The sequence below is a fragment of the Procambarus clarkii genome, chromosome 80 (assembly GCF_040958095.1).
Source record: "Procambarus clarkii isolate CNS0578487 chromosome 80, FALCON_Pclarkii_2.0, whole genome shotgun sequence".
Taxonomy (NCBI): domain Eukaryota; kingdom Metazoa; phylum Arthropoda; class Malacostraca; order Decapoda; family Cambaridae; genus Procambarus; species Procambarus clarkii.
The window spans coordinates 22,564,224-22,583,193 of NC_091229.1; the positions used below are offsets into that span (position 1 = coordinate 22,564,224).

The following is an 18,970-nucleotide window of genomic DNA, read 5'->3' on the forward strand; positions in this document are numbered from 1 at the left end:
TGCTCTCAAAATTGTAGATATTGTCTTGAAATTTGCTCTTGGCCTAGCATTGAATATCATGGCCTAAAACAGGAATAACAGTGATTGGAATTTGTCTAGGTTCAGTTTCTTGAAGAAAAAACGTAGGACTTAGCACCCATTACATTCTGGCGTTTATTGAATTTCAAGACAAACGTTGCTCAGCTTTAAAATCTCCCCCCCCCCCCCCCCAATAAAGAAAATTACTTTAAGAATGTACTGTACTAGTATTTACAAATTTATCAGAAATTGAAGCAAATGTAAATCTCATTTTGTTTTCATAAGACTTGGTTATCCTGTGTTAAATATTAAAGAGTGAAGATGAGGAGTCACAATAACGTGACTGAAATATGTTGACCAAACCACACACTAGAAAGTGAGGGGGACGACGACATTTCGGTCCGTCCTGGATCACTCGAGTTGATTTTTTGTAATATCGACTTCAGAATGGTCCAGGACGGACCGAAACGTCATCGTCCCTTCACTTTTTAGTGTGTGGTTTGGTCAACTTAGAGTGAAACAATATTTCACTTGCAATGTTGCAAAAAGTTGACATTTTCTAGAAAACTTTCATCACTTGATTTCCCATACATTCTCCATGTAATTGTCTTTCTAGATTAAGTAAACACTAATGAACTAACACTTATTTACCCACTACTGTATATTACAAAGAACATTAAACCATTGTGCAATGTCTTGGCACATTGTATAGCCAACACAGCAGGTATAAGAAGGGACAATGGGGGTATACACACTGGAATCATGGGTAAAGAATTTGGTTTATAAATGTGAATCTATTAAAGAAAAAAAAGTTTCTTCCTTCCCCCCGAGTAGATGTGGCCGTTTCATTGAAGGAATGGCTGCAAACATTTAGGTGTTGAACAAATCCACAAGAGCCGTGACGAGGATTCGAATCTACATCCGATGCTCCTGGGCGTAGGTTCGAATCCTCGTCACGGCCCTTGTGGATTTGTTCATTTGATGCATCACGCTATTGTGATTTCTGTGTGTAGTGTAGTGTCATTTAGGTGTTCACCATTGACTGTTTGAGAGTTTCAGCCATCATGTGCTCTCAATATATTTTTTTTCCATAAACAGGAGGGTACAGAAGCAGACTTCTGGCTACAGGTAGTTACAAATAGGAAGAGAAATTTGCATCATGTAACTCCTGGCAAATATAAATACCTATATAGTGTACCTTTGAGAATCTGGACCTACATATGGATCTAACTGAACAGTGTATTAAAGCTACCCACTGAGTTTTTAACCCCGAAACTCTAATTTTAACATAGGCGAGGTTTAATAAGTTTATAAAATTCAGTAAGCAACACAAATCAGGCATTCAAGTTAAATAAAATGCATTTATTTGACATTACCTTTACAGTATGTTTCAATTTGGTAAATGTGTAGATATTTGGTGCATTCGGGAGTTATCTTACATAGTGCCTATAGAAAATCGTTTTCGAAATGACAAATGATTGACTTATGACACGTGTATTCCTAATTTTCCATTGTAATTTGGGAACCAACTGTATGGTATCATTTACTACAAGGAAAAATTTAGAAAATTGCCATTAAATAGGGGAAAAAAAAGACAATTACTTAAGACATCTGTAACACTGCAATTTGTATTTCCAATGTTACACTTTTTGTTCATATACATGTACAATAAATTATGTATTATTTAGTACAGTATGTAATTAAAAAAAATCCTTTTAAAAAAAATCCTTCTTCATTGTGTTATAATTTCAAGATGTACTGTGGACTTTAGCAAGGTTTTCTGTAAAGATTATGCCTCTTGCATTTAATTCGTTATGACATTTTTATTCATTTTTGTTTTTACAGGTTTGCATATATAGAGACGTCTGCTGCAACTGGTCAAAATGTTGAAACTGCTGTCAACCAACTGCTAGATTCCGTTATGAAACGCATGGAGGTAGCGGTTGATTCTAGTCGCCTGGCAGGCAGGAGAGGCCGCTCAAAGAGGCTTTTGATGAACGAGGATGATGAGGCCGAGGATACCAGCTCCCAGTGTTCTTGCTAATTGACTGACTGGCATAGGACTCCAGGTTAGGGTTATATGAAACTAGTCACTTTCGAACTTGGCTCAATCTCATAATGTTTAGTACTGGTAGTAAAATTTAAGGACTTGAATTTTTGTTGGTTAATAGTTTATGGTATTGAATATTTAAAAAAAAATAGTATAATAAATGTGACTGCATTGGAACTAACCAGTACTCAGAACATAGTTACTGGTATATCCTCCAGTCATCAATTGTTGTTTTGTCTGTATATCGGTAATGTGTTACTGTAGACATAACTGGTATTTTGCTGGAAATCCTGAGAATAGCTGCTATTGAGGTGTCTTTTGGGGGAGGGGGGGCTGTAATCAAAATCTTTCCTATCTCAGGAAGTAGTAGTGCTTAGATCATGTGGCAAACCTGAGTGGTTAAGACTGGATGAAATAAACAGTATTTTTGGTAAATTAAAAATGACTAATAAGCAGATGAGACAATTCTTGCCATTAGCTAATTTTTTTGCATCTAAAATTGAGTTGGCCACAATTTCTACATTCCTTCACATTTTCAGTGATGCTGTTGAAGCGTTGGTAGCTCATTTTGGCTTAACTGTTATATTTTATTAAGCAGCTGTGAAGCGTACAAATTGTAGAGATTATGGAAACTGTGCTACTGCTCTTAGCATAAGTATAATAATTGGCCTATATAAATATTAAATACCGAAATAGCAGTTTACTCAAACATTGGTTGTAGTAAATATTTTGTATATAGAAATGCATTGTGCCTGTATACCAAGAGTAATTTTTCACTGTATACATGCCATGAAATACTTTATTACCTACGTTTCTGAATTTATCTAGTTATGCGTAGGTGGGAAAGGCAAGGTGACTAGCAAAGAACAAGTGCCATAACTGATTACCATAATTTCTGCCAGTATGTATACTTGAAGTATTATCTTGGTTATCCGAATCTCTTAATTGTCCATTATTTGGTTCAGAAAACGTCACTAGTTTATTTCCAGCTATCATTCCAGAGATGGACCAAATAACTAGATCATGGACAAAAGTTAACAGATGTGCAGACTGTATGAATAGAGGTTTGATAAACCCAAAGATAGACTAGTTAAATGTTAAACCACCAGAGATCAGCCATAAATTTGATTTTTCTATGCTATCTATCTATCCAAACTATTATTTTAGATGTTTATATATTTTTTAGAATGCTATATTCTAAATTGTTGGAAATCCTGTAAATTAAAACTAGAGCAGTAGTGATAATGATAGTTGCTCATTTTAAATATTATACTAAAGGAATGGAAAGCACACACAACATATAAAAAGTGCCAGACTGAGTATACAGCTCATCCTTATGTTTTGATAGTACTTATAGGAAGGATGAGGACCATAGTACATATACCGACGTACAATGCAGTCAAAAAATAGAAATCGGTACCAGTGAATTTGGACAAACCGGGTAACTATTTTCTACTTGTGTTGCAAAGACAAAATAAACTAACCTAACCTTCCTAGGACTAATACATTTTATGAGGCCAAATATAGTACATAGGTGTGTATGAATATTTGTGTTTTTTTTTTTTTTTAGCTTAAGTTTTTTCGGACTAGAGTGAATAGTACGTCAATGTTAGTACTTTTTGTAACTGCACAATAGTACTGCAACCCCGCCTCTAAATAGGAGGCGGGGTATACCACTCGCCAAGGGAGGGTGAATGAACAAATAATATTACATAATTTTACAAATTAAAATAATATATAATTGCAAGCAGTGATTATAGTTTCACTACTCAAAAAAATACTAATGTATTAAAAGTGATATTATGGGTTATATATGAAGTGAAATAAGATTGACTTGGAAGGTAATAGAGAAAGAGTTTTTTTATATATAATTTATTATGAATCACATAAGATATAAAGTAAACAATAATTTAGAACTTTGAGATGACTTTTCTGAAATTAGTTGGGTAAAACTAAATTCCTTATCAGTAAATTTGCTGCCAAATGATTTGTGTGTGTTTTACGTGCAAAATATCCTGTCCCATACATAAATTGTTTTATAATTAAAAATATTTGTATCAGATCTGAATTAGAAATACTTTAAGTGCATAGTTTGGTAAATTTTATTATTCCTTAGTGAAAACAAGAGCTATCATCATATGTTAAGTCAACTTTCTATAAACTGCTTCAGTACATAAAAAGTTAGCCTCTTACACATGGAGGTAAAAGTATTTTTGATTACCAAATACCAACACTGGATTCTGCTCGTGTATTTGTTCCTCTACGCCACGTTACTTTCATCTTGTATACCGTAATTATTTTCTTTATCATCTTTTTAATTCTATCCTTTTAGAGCGAAGCCAGTATAGAGTTCTTCAGGTCTACATATTTATGTCAATATTATGTATGAATGTTTTTCCCAGTTCTTGAAGGGGAAAAAAAAAAAAAAGATCCAAAATTGGCTCCTTAAAATGCAGTACAGATTTCAAACTAGCTTGTATAATCAATACAGTAAGTTGAGCATTGCACAATTTGTGTTTACCATTTGAATTTTCTAATTTTATATATGGAAAAAATTCCCTTGAATGGCTAGATTACGATGGATAGGATCCAGACTCCAAGTAACACTTTGTCTGCTACTCCTGATCTATTGGGAGAAACTATTTTGAAATAGCTTTGCTGATGCAACTAAATTCATTTCAGATACTATTCCTTTTTTATATTTAGAACAAAATATTAAAATATTTGCACATTTAAAAATCTTAAATATTACATAAAGTATTAAGTACTCAAATGGTGAACTATGGAAAGTAATTGTATTACAGTAATGTAGATTTGCTTTTTGTAGTACAGCCAAATATAAGCTATGCTTAAGTTAAAAGTGGACCTTACTGAACTTTATACTTGCAGTACAAGTTGATTGTACTGTATGCTTATTTCCATCAAACCAGTGATGCAACGTAATGTGTAAATATTTGTATGTACTGTATAATATATATTCACAACAACCTTTTGTTGATGACCAGACCACACACTAGAATGTGAAGGGACGACGACGTTTCGGTCCGTCCTGGACCATTCTCAAGTTGATTGTGTTGAGGAAGTAGAGACAGTATTGTATATGCAACCTTTTGTTGCATATACAATATCACTAACACATTCATTAAACAAATTATACAATGAAATTATCAATGCCAAATTCAGAAAAAAAATATATGCACTTGTTGGCTGGTCCCAGTTACTTGTGGAAGATGGTTCAATAATCAGTCTCCATACTTCCTGGCAACCATAACATTACCCCTACCCTGCCATATACATTTTCCACTACCATACTTGTCAAACATACTTCTACCCACCTACCTGAGCACCATCCGACATATCTTAATGATTATTTAAGAATGACTATGGACCCCCTTTAATTAAACTACTGGTATTTATAAAATATGAGATGTTATTATGTATATTATGCCGCTATTATCTTTTGTTAAAATCACTCGGTAGAGCTTGTTTTAAGGGTACACCTATTGATGTCTTGCATAAAAATAAAACATGATTATAGAATGTTACATTAAAGCAGAACATTATCAGAGTTCAATAACCTGTGGAAGACCACCCAGAGAAGTCAAAGACTTGCCACCGTCATCACCGATGGTTCCTTAAACCTATTATATTAGATATAATAAATGGGCAAAATAGACAGGAAGCAGCTACTGCTCATTGGTTGAAAATCCACTGATAATGAAACCTTGTGTAGTTTGTCTTGTACTTTGTAGGTACCATACTTGTACCACAAACCAATTAAGATGACTTTGTAAAGCATCATAACACCACAATGCATATTTCTCCCACTCTTACAGTTAGTAGTATCATCTTCACATACTTGACCTGGATGGATTCTTTATGTATATACATTATTAAGACAATTCTCTTTTCTCACACTCCTGAGGTAACCCTCTCACAGATCCAGTCTCTCTCTCTCTCTCCCTTTCCCCCAAAGTCAAAAGATAAGATTTCTTCATTCATGTGATGGCTGTAACAATAATGCACAGAATGACTTGGCCTTTTATCTTACGTCAAATGCTGCGACTATTATTCTTGCCTGCCATTCAAGCAAATGCTAAAAAAAAAGTTTTAATTGGGTCTCGGAAACTAGAAAGGTATTTTGTAATTTTTTTTTTTATATGAATAATGTACTGTACATGCCACTTTGAGGTATACAACTAAAAAAAAAAAGAATAATTGAACAAAATGTCAAATTTTAACATCAATCTTTAGCATTTCAAGATTCTGAATTTTGTCTCTATAGTATATATATCTATAATCCGCAAACATGTAAATTAAATGTAGTACATAATTTACTGTGCTGATAGCTTTGTATTTTAAAAAAAATGACAAGACTCAATTTTTAAAATACAGAATACCTTACTCATCTGTTCTTAAAAAGCAAGTACTATAACAGCAGCACAAACTAACAAGACCCAGAGACGGAAGAGAAGCACATACATATTGTTAAGGGGATGGACAATATCCACAGTGGTGTAAGAAAATAATCTTTACCAAAACCATCCAAAATGCTAAAAAGACAAAATAAATGCTCAACATAAACAGATCAGTATTTCACCTGTCTAAACCACAACCCATCCTCCAGTTTTGACACCACTTTTTGTAACCATGTGCTCGATCATACCAACATCTACTAATGGAGCTCCAGTTAGCCACTTTGTAAATCTTTTATAATCTGGAAAAAATAAAAAATAAACAACACATTCCTAGGCCTAGTTTAGCACACATGTACTATATTAGACCTCAGATAGTTAGGTGTTATTACCAAACAAAATTTTTTCCAGTTCAAATTAAATACTACAGAAAGTCTTATCTGCTGGTCCATCATGATATGTTTGTACTTTAGACCACATTGCTACTTAAGTACTGTAGTGAACTTCCATTTTAGGAGGATGGGTTGCTATACCAACATCATTAGGTTACCTTTTCATACAGAATCATGTATGCATTGGCCTTCCGTACCTCTTCCAGACTCGCTTCTCTCACTAGCAAATCGGAGGTGTAAAACCATCTGCAAAACATACATTATTTAATATATACCAAAAACGAAGACCAAACACTATTTCATGGAGACGCTAATTATTACTTGCACAAACTACAATAAAAACAATCTCGTAATGGTATTAATTAGGCTTTTGGATAGGATATACATACAGTAATGTCTAATAAAATTACTGTAGTCAATTTCTAAAATAATTTACAGCCACAATTTTAAGTAGACAGTGCCTGGACGTGGTTAAGGTCTCTCTCCCCCAGTATGCCAAAATGATAAACAATTGTGATAGCAACCTTCACAGAAGCAAGCATGGAATACACTTTATTCTAACTTTACTAAAATATAAAAATAAAAAATGTGGAAATTATTTTATTTATTTTGCAGTCATGAAGAATTTTATTTAGGGTGCCCCCCCCCCCCCCTTTAGGCCAAATATGGACCTTCTCCAAGATGCAACACATTTGTCTAACTCTGTGGTACCTATTTACTGCCACGTAAATAGGTACTACAGAGTTAGATAAAAGCATCAGGTGAAAGGAAACATGCCCAGCCGTTTCTGTCCTTCTGAGGGAATGAACACGGGTCCTTAAATTGTAAGCCAAGGACATGGACCACTGTAGTAAGTTATGTTACCATAGAAATATTAATCGAGCTCAATCCCATAATTATTACACAAATTACAGTATAACACTTAAATAGTGTGTTTACCAAGGATCAACGGCACAGAACTAATACCTCACCTGTTCCTCGTGCGAGATCCTATTGGTCCACGACGGTATGTCACAAAATGCCCACAAAAGACATCCCCCACATGAACAATGACAGCTTTTAAACGGTACAGTTGCTCGTAACGTACCCGCCTTACGTGGACAAAGGGGCTGCAGGAGAATTATTTTAATGTGAGAGTTTTTGGGGTCATACTGTGAATTTTTATCACATTTTTTGCAGCTATGTATAAATATTACTTATCATTTATATTTGCAACAATGATTTGTATATATTATTTGTTATTATTGTAAAAAGATTGAATACCTGCATTTACTTGTACAAGAAAATGTTTAAAAACAAATGTGTTATTTAAGTCTTAAATTTTAAACCATAAGTTTAATTACAGAACTCTGAAAATTTAGATAAATACTACAATATAAGTAAACTATTAGTGCTAAAATTATCTAAAAATCAATGAATCCCTAGTATCTATGTTTTTAAAATAATTCAACTACCACAGATCCATACTTAACAAGTAATTTCTCTTATTACACCATAAAAGAAAATTACAAGTAAACTGGTAATTTTGCACTCCTGATCATTCCATTCACCATGAATACACCTTTCAGGGTTTAATGTAGAGCTTTGGACATCAGACAGATTTAGTGTTGTATGCTTGAATTGCTGAATCTACTGATGCTCAACCTATGCAAATTCCTTCTACACTATTGAACGTAAATTATTTTTCTTCACACTTTCTTACTTTCCTAACCTCTTAAAAAGATAACTATCATATCATCTAATCCTTCATGCAGCAGGGATCTCCTACCAGTGTAAGATAGGCGCTTGAGAAAACTCAGTCCAGCCCTGAATGACCTCTTGTAAGTTTATGTGAACTCAAAGTGGACTTCACCTACTTTACATTTTCTTTGACCTTTTGCACTAACCTAGTTTAAAAAAAAATTAACTCAAATCCTTACACAATCCTTTACTCCCAAGATCATTTAAATGTAACATCAAGTCCCATTCTCCACTTCAACCCACACTTCTCCACACTAAACTGCTCCCCTACACTTACAGTCATGACCATCACTTGCGTCTAGTTCTTCGTCTAGTTCTTCCAGTAATGTATACATAGGCAAAGGCCCATTAAATATGATGCCACGCAGCTCTAAATTTATTTTCCACAATATATGTTGTTACACAACAATACTACAGTACTCACCTTGGTTCAATGCGGGTGAATGTGGCACTTTGGCTGATGATGGAAGAGACTGGCAAGTGGCAACTGTTTTCTTGACTGTTAATGCTGCTGGGATCACTGTTGCCCTCCAGTCCACTTACTTTGAAATTCTGAGGACCCAATTAATTATTTCTTTAAGAATATAAGAATCAAGGAAACTGCAGATCTATTGACCCCATATGAGGCAACTCCTATTTATATCCATTCATATACATGTCTAACCTATACTTGAAACAATCAAGGGATCCTACTTCTATTGTGTTATGCAGTAAAAGGTTCCACAAACCAACAACCCTGTTACTGAACCAGTATTTACCCAGATCTTTCCCAAATCTAAACTTATCCAATTTATACCCATTTGAGTACAAGATTCTAAAAATTCAACATTTGAAAATCAAAACGTAAACATTATGGCTCATCTATTCTAAAAGTCTTCCAGGAATAGGTACATGGTTCAACTGACAATCTTTTCCAAACAACATCAGCTCAGTTCAGGCGAAGAAACGAGAGCATGAACTAAGCATGTAACAAAAGCAAAAGCAGCAAGACAAGTTCCTACACTTGTCACAAAGGCAATCATTCTAATCTATGTTGCTTAAACAAATATATATACCCTATATATTTAAGATGATAATAGCCAATGAGTAATATTGAAAAGTACCTTATGTTCTATTCATGTTTTTTTATTACAGTATACCTTGATATTATATGACCAAGAAAATCACATGTTAACTCCTTAATGACTCGATAGCAAAATGTAATTATCCTGACAAGATTCTTCAAATCTTTGTTTAAAGGTTTGAGGTAGATCGGCAGATCCCCAAAGTTACGCAATAGCCATTACCAGACAATAATAACCCTCACAATTTCCTAGTGCTCCCTCTACAATGTTGGAGACAAAAAATATCAATTCCATCTCAAGGCAAAGTACCCAAAATGCAATGGGGGCAACAAGATGTTCAAACACCCTCTCAGAAATGTGTTGGAAAGTGCCATACTATAAAAATAGCTCTGAAATCACTAAAGTGCATCTCACAACTCCCTTCACGTGTCAGCAAGTGGCAGGCCACACCCGATTCAAGTGACAAGCTAGTAGAGCAAAATACACAATGGACCGCAAAATGCACAATGGGCCTCCTTCACACTAGTCCATGCACAATGGGATGCCCCGAAAGAAGAAAGACAGAGCTACTGTGGCCGAACACCAAAAGGGCACTTCATTACACTTGATGCTATATTTCTCGGCTTACCTCTCATAACTTTCCCAAGTTGCTTTCCATGGTGGCTTGTTAAAAAATCTGCCTTCACACACAATGAAAGAGCGACATGGAAAGTCAGGATAGGCCTGACCCGATAGAGACGGAATGCCAAACCCAGACTCGGAAAGACAAGAAGCACAGGACACAGACACATGGTAGACTGCAAGGGCCAAAAGCTGTTGACTAAGCAGAACAAGTACCAGGAGATAATGGAATGGAAAAAGAATAAACTTTTATTGCACAAAACAAAGATGCATATAGTAAATATTAAACCACAGCCACCAGACAAGGAAAGCAATGCCAAATTAAAGAAACCAGGTCACAAAAGCCTGCAAGGGAATGCAACCAATAAGGAAAATGATCCCTTATGCAAAAGAACAGAAGGTATGCAGCCAGTGCAAAATGTGCAACTACAGTAAATAAGTCAGGAAGTGTAAGTGGGCAAGGAGCGAGTTCACCTGTAAAGCCACGAGGAAGAATTCTCTAAAGGGCTTTAAGTTTTAGGAATTGACCCACAGATGTCATTTCAGGTTAGAATGAATATTCTTGAACAATTCTTTATGAAGGATTAGTGAAAATTCATATTTTGCCATGAGGTATGTTGTCCTGCCTGACTGTATTTCTGTCCACGAACTGAGAAAAGCCGACTTTGTGGAGCAACCAAATGCATCAAGTTCAAACAAATTCTTTAGGTAGGTATCATTCTGCTAATGTTCTTATAACTTGCCTGGCTTGTGATCGAAGTGGTGTATGTATAGGGATCCATAATAAGGAATTCTGGAAATATCAGGTGGTCTCGTCGCTTGATTGCCGACCCATTCTCCAACCAAACTGTGCGTTTGATGTGAAAACAAAGACAATCTGGAAGCTGAAATTGTTAATTTTTAATTACCAATTTGATTAATCTAGTTTTCCTGAAACCACAATAGAGAGACTTTTCTGAGCATTTAAATTCTTTATTAGCAAACAATCTTACAAAGGACATAAGATGAATTCCAAAAAATATTTGTAAACAAAATGCAAAATACATGTAGTATACTGTAAATAATTAAAACATACTGCTGGTGGATATTCATCATACGATAGGGTGAAATTATGAGTTAAATTTTTATAGATGCATCCACACTGTATGGAAAATTGTTACTGTACACTACCATAATTTTTTTGAAGGGTGTAACCATTTGCAACAGTTCTGTTCAGTCCTTTGAATAAATCATGGAGTTAGGCTATCGAAAAAAAGTTAATATAGTACACAAGGAAATCCCAATAATGTGAATTATCTACAAGAAATCATTAGGCAGGACAGGGATCGAACCAGCATCCTGGCTGACCCCAGAAGCTCGTCTTACCTCATGTACTCTGGACTCCTATAGTAGATTTGGGCAGACTCGAGGTTATTCAATCTTTAGCATGTTATAGTCCATTGGTTACGGCACAGAATACACAGAATGCTGGTTCCATCTCCGTGCAGCTCCAATAATTGTCTCACTTAAGGTCATTATCGGCAGAAAGGATTCAAGTTTGGGAAAGAACTGAAAACTGTAGGCATATTCACCTGATGGATATCCATCCCATAAGTGAAATAAGATCTTGTTCAAAAGGTGGATCCAAAAGTAAGAATTAGAAGATAAATTTTTTTTTTTTTAAAGAAGTCTTTTTTTTTTAAGAATATCATAGAAAAGCACATTAGATCCCAGTGCAGGAGCTGTGAAAACCTTTAAATTAAAATTCTATATTTGGTTTTCAGTTATTCAAGTTTAACACCTCATTACGCAATTTAATAAAGATGCAAACACCGAGAGAATTTTTTTTAACTGGTCAAAATTTATACCTTATGTTAATTCGACTTGTATATTGTATATAGTGACATTAAAACTAGGGGTCAATTAGACCTTTCAGAGGGGTTTCAAAAAACCTTTTGTTTGAACTAAGAATTTAGTACAATAAAATGAAAAACAAGAAAGGAGTAAAATAAGAAAAAAACAAAAAAAATACTTTTGCCAACCATTTTTTTACTTGTGTATTATAAATAAGGGTCCCAAGGAAAGAATAATTACAACTCCTTACAGCTTCATTAACCCTTGGACTGCTCAGCTATTTAAAGAACTACACTGAGGTGTCCAAGACAAAAAATAGTTAAGAAATCAAATGAGGAAAATCACACACACTGCAATTTGCACAATTGCAGTGCAAATTGAAACTGCAGACAGCAACTGCAGCAGTGCAATGGTTAGTATAAACAAAAGTCAAGTTGAGCTTGCCTTCCCAATTGTTAGTTGCTTGGTAAAGGTAGTTTTAACAGGGGACCCAGACTTTTTTGTGCAGCTTTCACAAGTGACCTCAGTTACTTGTTCTTGTGTAATATAAGAGTCCAAGAGCTCTTGAAGTGTAACCTCTCCCCAAGGCAGTGATGGGAGAGAGAGAGACAGCGACTCGAAGCTTGTCCACTGGGCAGGATTCTGAAAGATTCAATGTCAACAACGTCTAGTCTAGAGGACACCCAACCCACACATCTGAAAATGAAGAACCAACGACGTTTCGGTCCATCCTGGACCATTATCAAGTCATGTATTCTAGTACAGGTACTTAATTCTAATGGAAGTATCATAAGATTTGAGTCAACCTTTTTTATTAAATGGCTATAAATGTAAAAGCATTTGATTTACTGTACAGCCATAAATTTATAGTACATAATGTAATAATTTCAAAACTAAACTAAAATTATTCAAACTAGAATTTGTTGTATAAATTATATAAACAATGACTGTATGGTATATGAAATAATTATAAATGAATTATAATTATTATACGATTATTGTTTGCACAGTTTATACCACAAATTTTAGTTCTTGATAAATTCATCAATACGGAGAATTTCAAAATTAACTGGACTGCATATGAAAAATTAATTTACACCAAATAGAAAAATGAAAGCAATGATCAATGAAACAGTACATACAAGGAAAGTCATGTTCGTTCATGTGCAAGTCAAAAGTAATTACCAGAACATGACACCAAGCATAGAAGATTATTTATTACCAATAGTTAATAAAAACAATCATTTTAACAATAAAATTGCAGCATAATGATAAAATTACAGTATAATAATAAACAAGACAAATTTAATTACTCCACCGCTCACCTTATGTCCACACAAGGTGCATTGCAGTTGACTGGCCAAGTACCCCCTGAAAGGACTGTCGTGCTGATCACTGTGGATCTTCCAGTAAGTATTCGAGTCCCGAGCCCGCGTTGCCGCGGAACCTGTATGCGACTCTTTGCCTTGTCTGTGCGTTTTATGTCTTTGGGCCTCTTCAGAATTTACATATATATTTTCAGTTATCGCTACATCACTTTTGTGTCCCTTACAATTCTTATTACTATCACAATCAAGCTTGGTATCAAGACTAACTTCCATGTTTGATTCATCTTTTAAAATGTTATGATTTTTGTTCCGTATTGCCAAAGAGTGCTGAAGAGAACCGTCACAGATATGAGTTGATACATCACCATGCATCCCAACCTTAAAATTATCTTCACAACCCTTGTTATCACAGCTTTGATTGCTAACATTAGCAGCTTTGGTTCCATTAGCAGTAACATTTGCTTCATCACACTTATCCACTACCAAAATTCCATTTATTTTGCAAGAAAAACTGTCACATCTTTTGACTGCATTTGTGGAGCCTTTCATTTGCAATTCCCTCCTTTCTACACACATCTTTTTAGTAACACCATCTTCACCAATCTGTCCCCAGGAGTTGGCCTTTACGACCACTCCATCTTCCAGTGAATTCATGCAGTTAACATCCACCCACGAAATGTCGAGAAGCGAAGGTACAGTGGTAGCACTTATCAGCTCGTCATCTATAGTAGCAGTGAGCACATGAAAGAGCTCATGTGTGTCTTGCTCTTCTGACGAGATGATCCAATCATGTCCCCTTAGTGCACTCAGCACCTCACCAGCACATGCATCGCCACTAAGGCCACTTTCATTATTTAAAACTGAAAGAAAATGAACAAATGTTAATGCAGGCGACGAGTCACAATAACGTGGCTGAAGTATGTTGACCAGACCACACACTAGAAGGTGAAGGGACGACGACGTTTCGGTCCGTCCTGGACCATTCTCAATCGACTTGAGAATGGTCCAGGACGGACCGAAACGTCATCGTCCCTTCAACTTCTAGTGTGTGGTCTGGTCAACAAATGTTAATCCTGTACTGTACAGCAATACAAATTTTCTTTTGCCAGTCCAGCAATACAGTATTTCTCTATGATTACTAAACTTGTCCCACTTGTAACGACAGCTTTTAGCAGAGAATGATAAGAGATCAAGCAGATTACAGTACTTCAAAGTTTTGTGTGCGTGCTTTAAACTGATAATTGTGACCAAAAATAAAGTTATAGCAATGAGGTCAAAAAGGATGTGTGTACAGTACGATAATAATATGACTGAAGACACAAGAGAACTGATAAATTTAAATACCTAAGAATAGTTTTAAAAACTAAATTGTATGATAAAGAATCAGAATCACTACACAAAAAAATCACACTAACATATATATCAATGAGAAAATTACTGTTATAGGCAATATAAATAGTAGAATGAGTACCATCGTTCTTGGGGACCAGATAGTTTATACATGAGCTAGAAATGATGAAAAAAAAGCTGCAGATTAAAACATTCACAACATGAAATACATCGATAGGTTAATAATACAGGCCATCCCAGTGACGACATTGACACCATCTGTTGATCGCACCCAACCCCATTTTCTGTTCCCTGGTGGAAGGCTGTGATCTTACAGACCCCTGTGTAGTTTCTTTCTTACTAACCACATTTTTACTCCCCAGAAGTGATGTGGGTGGTATCTTGGTCAACAGGAATCAGTTCACCCAGGTCAGTCCTGAACTCAAGACATGCTCTAGTGAGAACAAATGGCCAAGTCGGTATAGACAGTGATTTGCCTGTGATACTTGATAAAGTAGTGGTGATTGGACAGACGTACCCCGGGATGGCCAAGTTGAGTAAAGAGATGGAAGTACTGTCCATCTGTTAAGGCTTGTTATAAGCACAGGAAGTTTGCCAGCATGTTGCTGGAGACCTCCACCAGCGTGTTGCTGGAGAGTAGATGTGGTGTTTTGACACCGTGATGATACTGTATAGCACTGGTCCACGATTTACCGACAAAGGTGAACTCGCCAGCATGAGGACCATAGAAGACTGACTCAGGGAGGGTACCTCGAGTGTTGTACGATAGAAGATAAGTGGACTCACCAGGAAAGAAGATTGCAGAAGTTTTATAGAGTCCTGTGCAAAAGTAACACCTGCAGTGTTATGTCATGTATATATAGGTAAGAATTACACTTGGTGATGGTTCTGTTTAGTGTTGTTTACCCACTTCCCCTTTAGATTGATTATTACTGCCTGTTCTTAATAACTTGCCTATGACTCAGGGTGGCATCGAGTAAGAAGAGGCACTAAGGCCCCATATACAGTTTGAGAAGTAAAGAACCCGGTTACTGGCCAAGTGAGGCCGTAAGTCTCCAATTTACCCATGGAATGTGTTCAGAAAAGGTGTTCATAAATTGAAACCAAATTTCCCTCTAGCATGGGGATGGGGTAGATGCGTTATTATCAGCAAATTGAATCGCAAGGCTCCTTAAATACACACAATCTATAACTACTGTAGAGTACTATGAAAATCACCTCAATTATGAACAGATTTATTAGTCATGTATGTGCATTCCAGATTCTAAGCTTAAAGTGGTTGTGCAATTACACACTTGTAAATGATACCTTTAAGTAGATTGTGAAGAGCAGACACAAGTGGCGGTGATGAATCGGAGACCTTCGTGTTGAGCCAAGCGATGAACAGAGGACAAGATGCCAGTGACTGTACCAGGGCATTCAGAAAGCACGAATTACCAATATTTGCCAGACCAGGGATATTATCTGCAATCAAGATTTATGATCATTCACATAATAAATTACAATTTGTTTTTATTGCTTATTTTCCTTCATTTTGTCAGGAGAGTCATTCTATCATACTGACAATAATATGCAATACACCAATATTACCTACTGTACTACAGGACACTTAGAAGACAAAGGTAGACTTGTCATCTACAGGTTATTAAAGGTTGTGAATAACTCAAATTGGGCCTAAATTAATGCCATTAGATTTTATTAATTCTGGAACTTTTCATAGTTCCAGAGGGGGAAGGGGATGTGATACACTTTAAATAGTACCATGCTGAACAGGTAACAAATACTTTAGACATAGTACAGTACTAACAGATAAAGACTGATGGATAAATACAGATTAACATAAATCCTGAGGTGTGAACATACAGTATTGTATGTACACTGACCTCCCAGCTGAATGGACAGGTTCACATTGGGCCCATCTGTTGCATGGGAGAATGCAAAAGCAGTGCATAAAGTGGGAAAATGTGCCAGGTCAAATGTAGGGACAGAACCTTTGAGAGACTACCGTCCCCTGCCCCATCCCACCACACCCGGAGAACAGAACCTCCCCCCCCCCTCCCCTACCTTAAGAATAGCCTCACCCAACCTTGATGTGCCGGTGTAGTTTTTTATGCACCAGTGTAGAAAAAGTGTCTGTGCAAGCTTTCACTGTGCACCGGCTTCCTGTGCACAATGAAAAAATAAACCATTTCATTCACCTGGGCTCCAGGAGTCACGAACCGTGGATCCCACGCGTGTGAGGCCCAAGCTCTATCAACTGGGTAGTCTTAATAATGGTCTACATAACAGTCTTAAAGTAAACCATACCTATTCCCATTTTCTAAATACACCCAACAAACATTTTCGTACATTAGCTTAACTTGTCCAGAAAAACCTGTCAAACTGGAAATAGGAAAATTCAAAAAGAGACCTAAATAATAGTTGTGCAGTACCATCCTATGCTTTATATAAATTGATTCTAACTTAAGAAAAATACTAACTACATTGTATATAATGCATAGAACATTATATATACTTTGTGCAGTGTGTGACATTGTTTGAATATAAATAGGTCACATCCTGGGATATCTTTGGATTTTAATCAAGTGGGGCGACTTGTCCTAATACCGTCCAGAGTAACTGTCGCTTATTCTACCCTTGACATAAGGAGTATACAGCTTAACAACGCCCTGAGACCAGGTACCTTTCTTCCTCCTCCTCCTGCGGGTGTCCGTCGGGGCGCCGAAGATGACATAGGCGCTGACGATGATGACGCCGACGAGGACGAGGGAGGTGCGCAGCGCCGCTGGGATCATCCCAACCTCCACCATTATGTCCTCGTCCCCCTCTTCCTTCCTTCCTCTCTCCTCTCCCTCGAGGCCCTAAGCCTCCTTCTTCTCTTGCTTCTTCCTGCCTCTACCTCGCCTGCGTCGTCGCGTCTCTCCTGCGTCGGGAGGAAGACATTCTCAAGAACACCTCGGGAAAGTTTCTCCTTGAGTCTTGTGAATTATGGAACTACACTCGCTGCTATTTTGATCAGTGACTTGAGCCTCGTTAAAAATGGGTTGCGTAAGTAATATATTGTTTTATATTTTGTATCTTTCGTTACTTTTGCCATAAAGAGTCTTTGCAATACCGAAAGAAACTTAATAAAACTAAAAGTCTAAATTGTTAATAAGGCACTTTTTGTTATAAAACGATCATGATATAATATAATATTTGCTAGATTATGAGCTTTCTTTAAAAACGGGATTCGTCCTACGAAATCATTCGTTCTCTTTCCATTAATTTCGTTCACGGTGAAATATGTTGCACTGTCTTAAATGTGTGACATTCGTATAATTGCCTGAACAATAAAAAAATTATCAAATGTGTGTGTGTGCGCGCGCGCGCTCGCCCCCCCCACAAACACATACATATATACATACATACATACATACATACATTTGAGACAGACACATGCACGCTTGGAGGTCGTAGTCCTAATGACCCGGGTTCGATTCCAGGCGGAGGCGGAAGCAAATGAGAGTTTTTCACCCTGATGCTGCTGTTCATCTAGCAGTAAATAGGTACCTGGGAGTCAGACAGCTGCTTCCGGGTGATATGTGTGTTAGAGAAATATATGTAGTAGATATAATATAGGAAAATAGATTGGTTAGAAAGGCAGGGTCCAAGAGCTAATTGCTTGATTCTGCAGACACAAATAGTAAATTACACACACACACACACACACACACACACACACACACACACACACACACACATACATAATCAGGATTGAAAGATTGCCCCTGAAGCCCACATCAAGAGAATGTCGTCAGCGGTATATGACAGGTTGACCAACATAAGAATGACCTTTAGAAGCTTGTGTAAGGAATCACTCAGAACCTTGTATTCCACATAAGCAAGACCAATCTTGGAATATACGGCTCCAACCTGGAGTCCGTGCATTGTCAAGCACAAGACGAAGGTTCAAAGATCTTCACTAGACTAGTTCCAGAATTAAGAGGCATAAGTTACGAGGAAAGGTTGTGTGAATTAGACCTCACGTCACTGGAAGACAGAAGAGTTTGGGAGACATGATAACAACACATAAAATTCTTAGGGGAATTGACAGGGTAGATAAAGACTATTTAGCATAGGTAGTAGGGACACAGGTGGAAACTTTGCTTTCAAATTG

At 36.5% G+C, this 18,970-nt stretch overlaps 2 protein-coding genes across 7 annotated transcripts in view; one reads left to right on the forward strand and one right to left on the reverse strand.

Moving 5' to 3' along the window:
- The window catches only part of LOC123746320 (ras-related protein Rab-27A), a 43,528-nt gene extending 28,089 nt beyond the window's left edge, over positions 1-15,439 (forward strand). For 4 of the 5 annotated variants that reach the window (XM_069314945.1, XM_069314942.1, XM_069314943.1 and 1 more), the window contains one exon: positions 1,864-4,610. In XM_069314945.1, the coding sequence (XP_069171046.1) occupies positions 1,864-2,062 (199 nt within the window). In that variant the 3' untranslated portion in view covers positions 2,063-4,610. Of the gene's footprint in view, positions 1-1,863; positions 4,611-15,173 lie in introns of those variants that run through there. The other variant, XM_045727723.2, reaches the window with a different exon arrangement.
- Usp30 (ubiquitin specific protease 30) lies at positions 4,380-17,841 on the reverse strand. 2 transcript variants are annotated; one of them, XM_045727709.2, is made up of 8 exons: positions 17,495-17,841; positions 16,120-16,216; positions 13,459-14,321; positions 12,578-12,775; positions 11,044-11,184; positions 9,040-9,167; positions 7,847-7,984; positions 4,380-7,121 (listed from the first exon to the last, which is right to left on the reverse strand). In XM_045727709.2, the coding sequence occupies exons 1-8, from the start codon at positions 17,543-17,545 to the stop codon at positions 7,025-7,027; spliced, it is 1,713 nt and encodes a 570-aa protein (XP_045583665.1). In that variant the 5' UTR covers positions 17,546-17,841; the 3' UTR covers positions 4,380-7,024. The 2 variants fall into 2 exon arrangements, with proteins under 2 accessions (XP_045583665.1, XP_045583664.1); XM_045727708.2 differs by having other exon boundaries at positions 16,120-16,275; positions 17,495-17,840.
- Between the last annotated feature and the right edge of the window lie 1,129 nt (positions 17,842-18,970).

Excerpts from the sequence above, each read along its gene's own strand:
- Usp30 (XM_045727708.2), bottom strand. The coding sequence starts at position 17,621 with ATGGTGGAGGTTGGGATGATCCCAGCGGCGCTGCGCACCTCCCTCGTC. Across the intron at positions 9,168-11,043 it reads CCACTTCGATCACAAGCCAG|AATTTCAAAGTAAGTGGACT; the intron begins GCAAGTTATAAG and ends TTGGGTCCTCAG. Across the intron at positions 7,985-9,039 it reads TTCACCCGCATTGAACCAAG|CCCCTTTGTCCACGTAAGGC; the intron begins GTGAGTACTGTA and ends ATTCTCCTGCAG.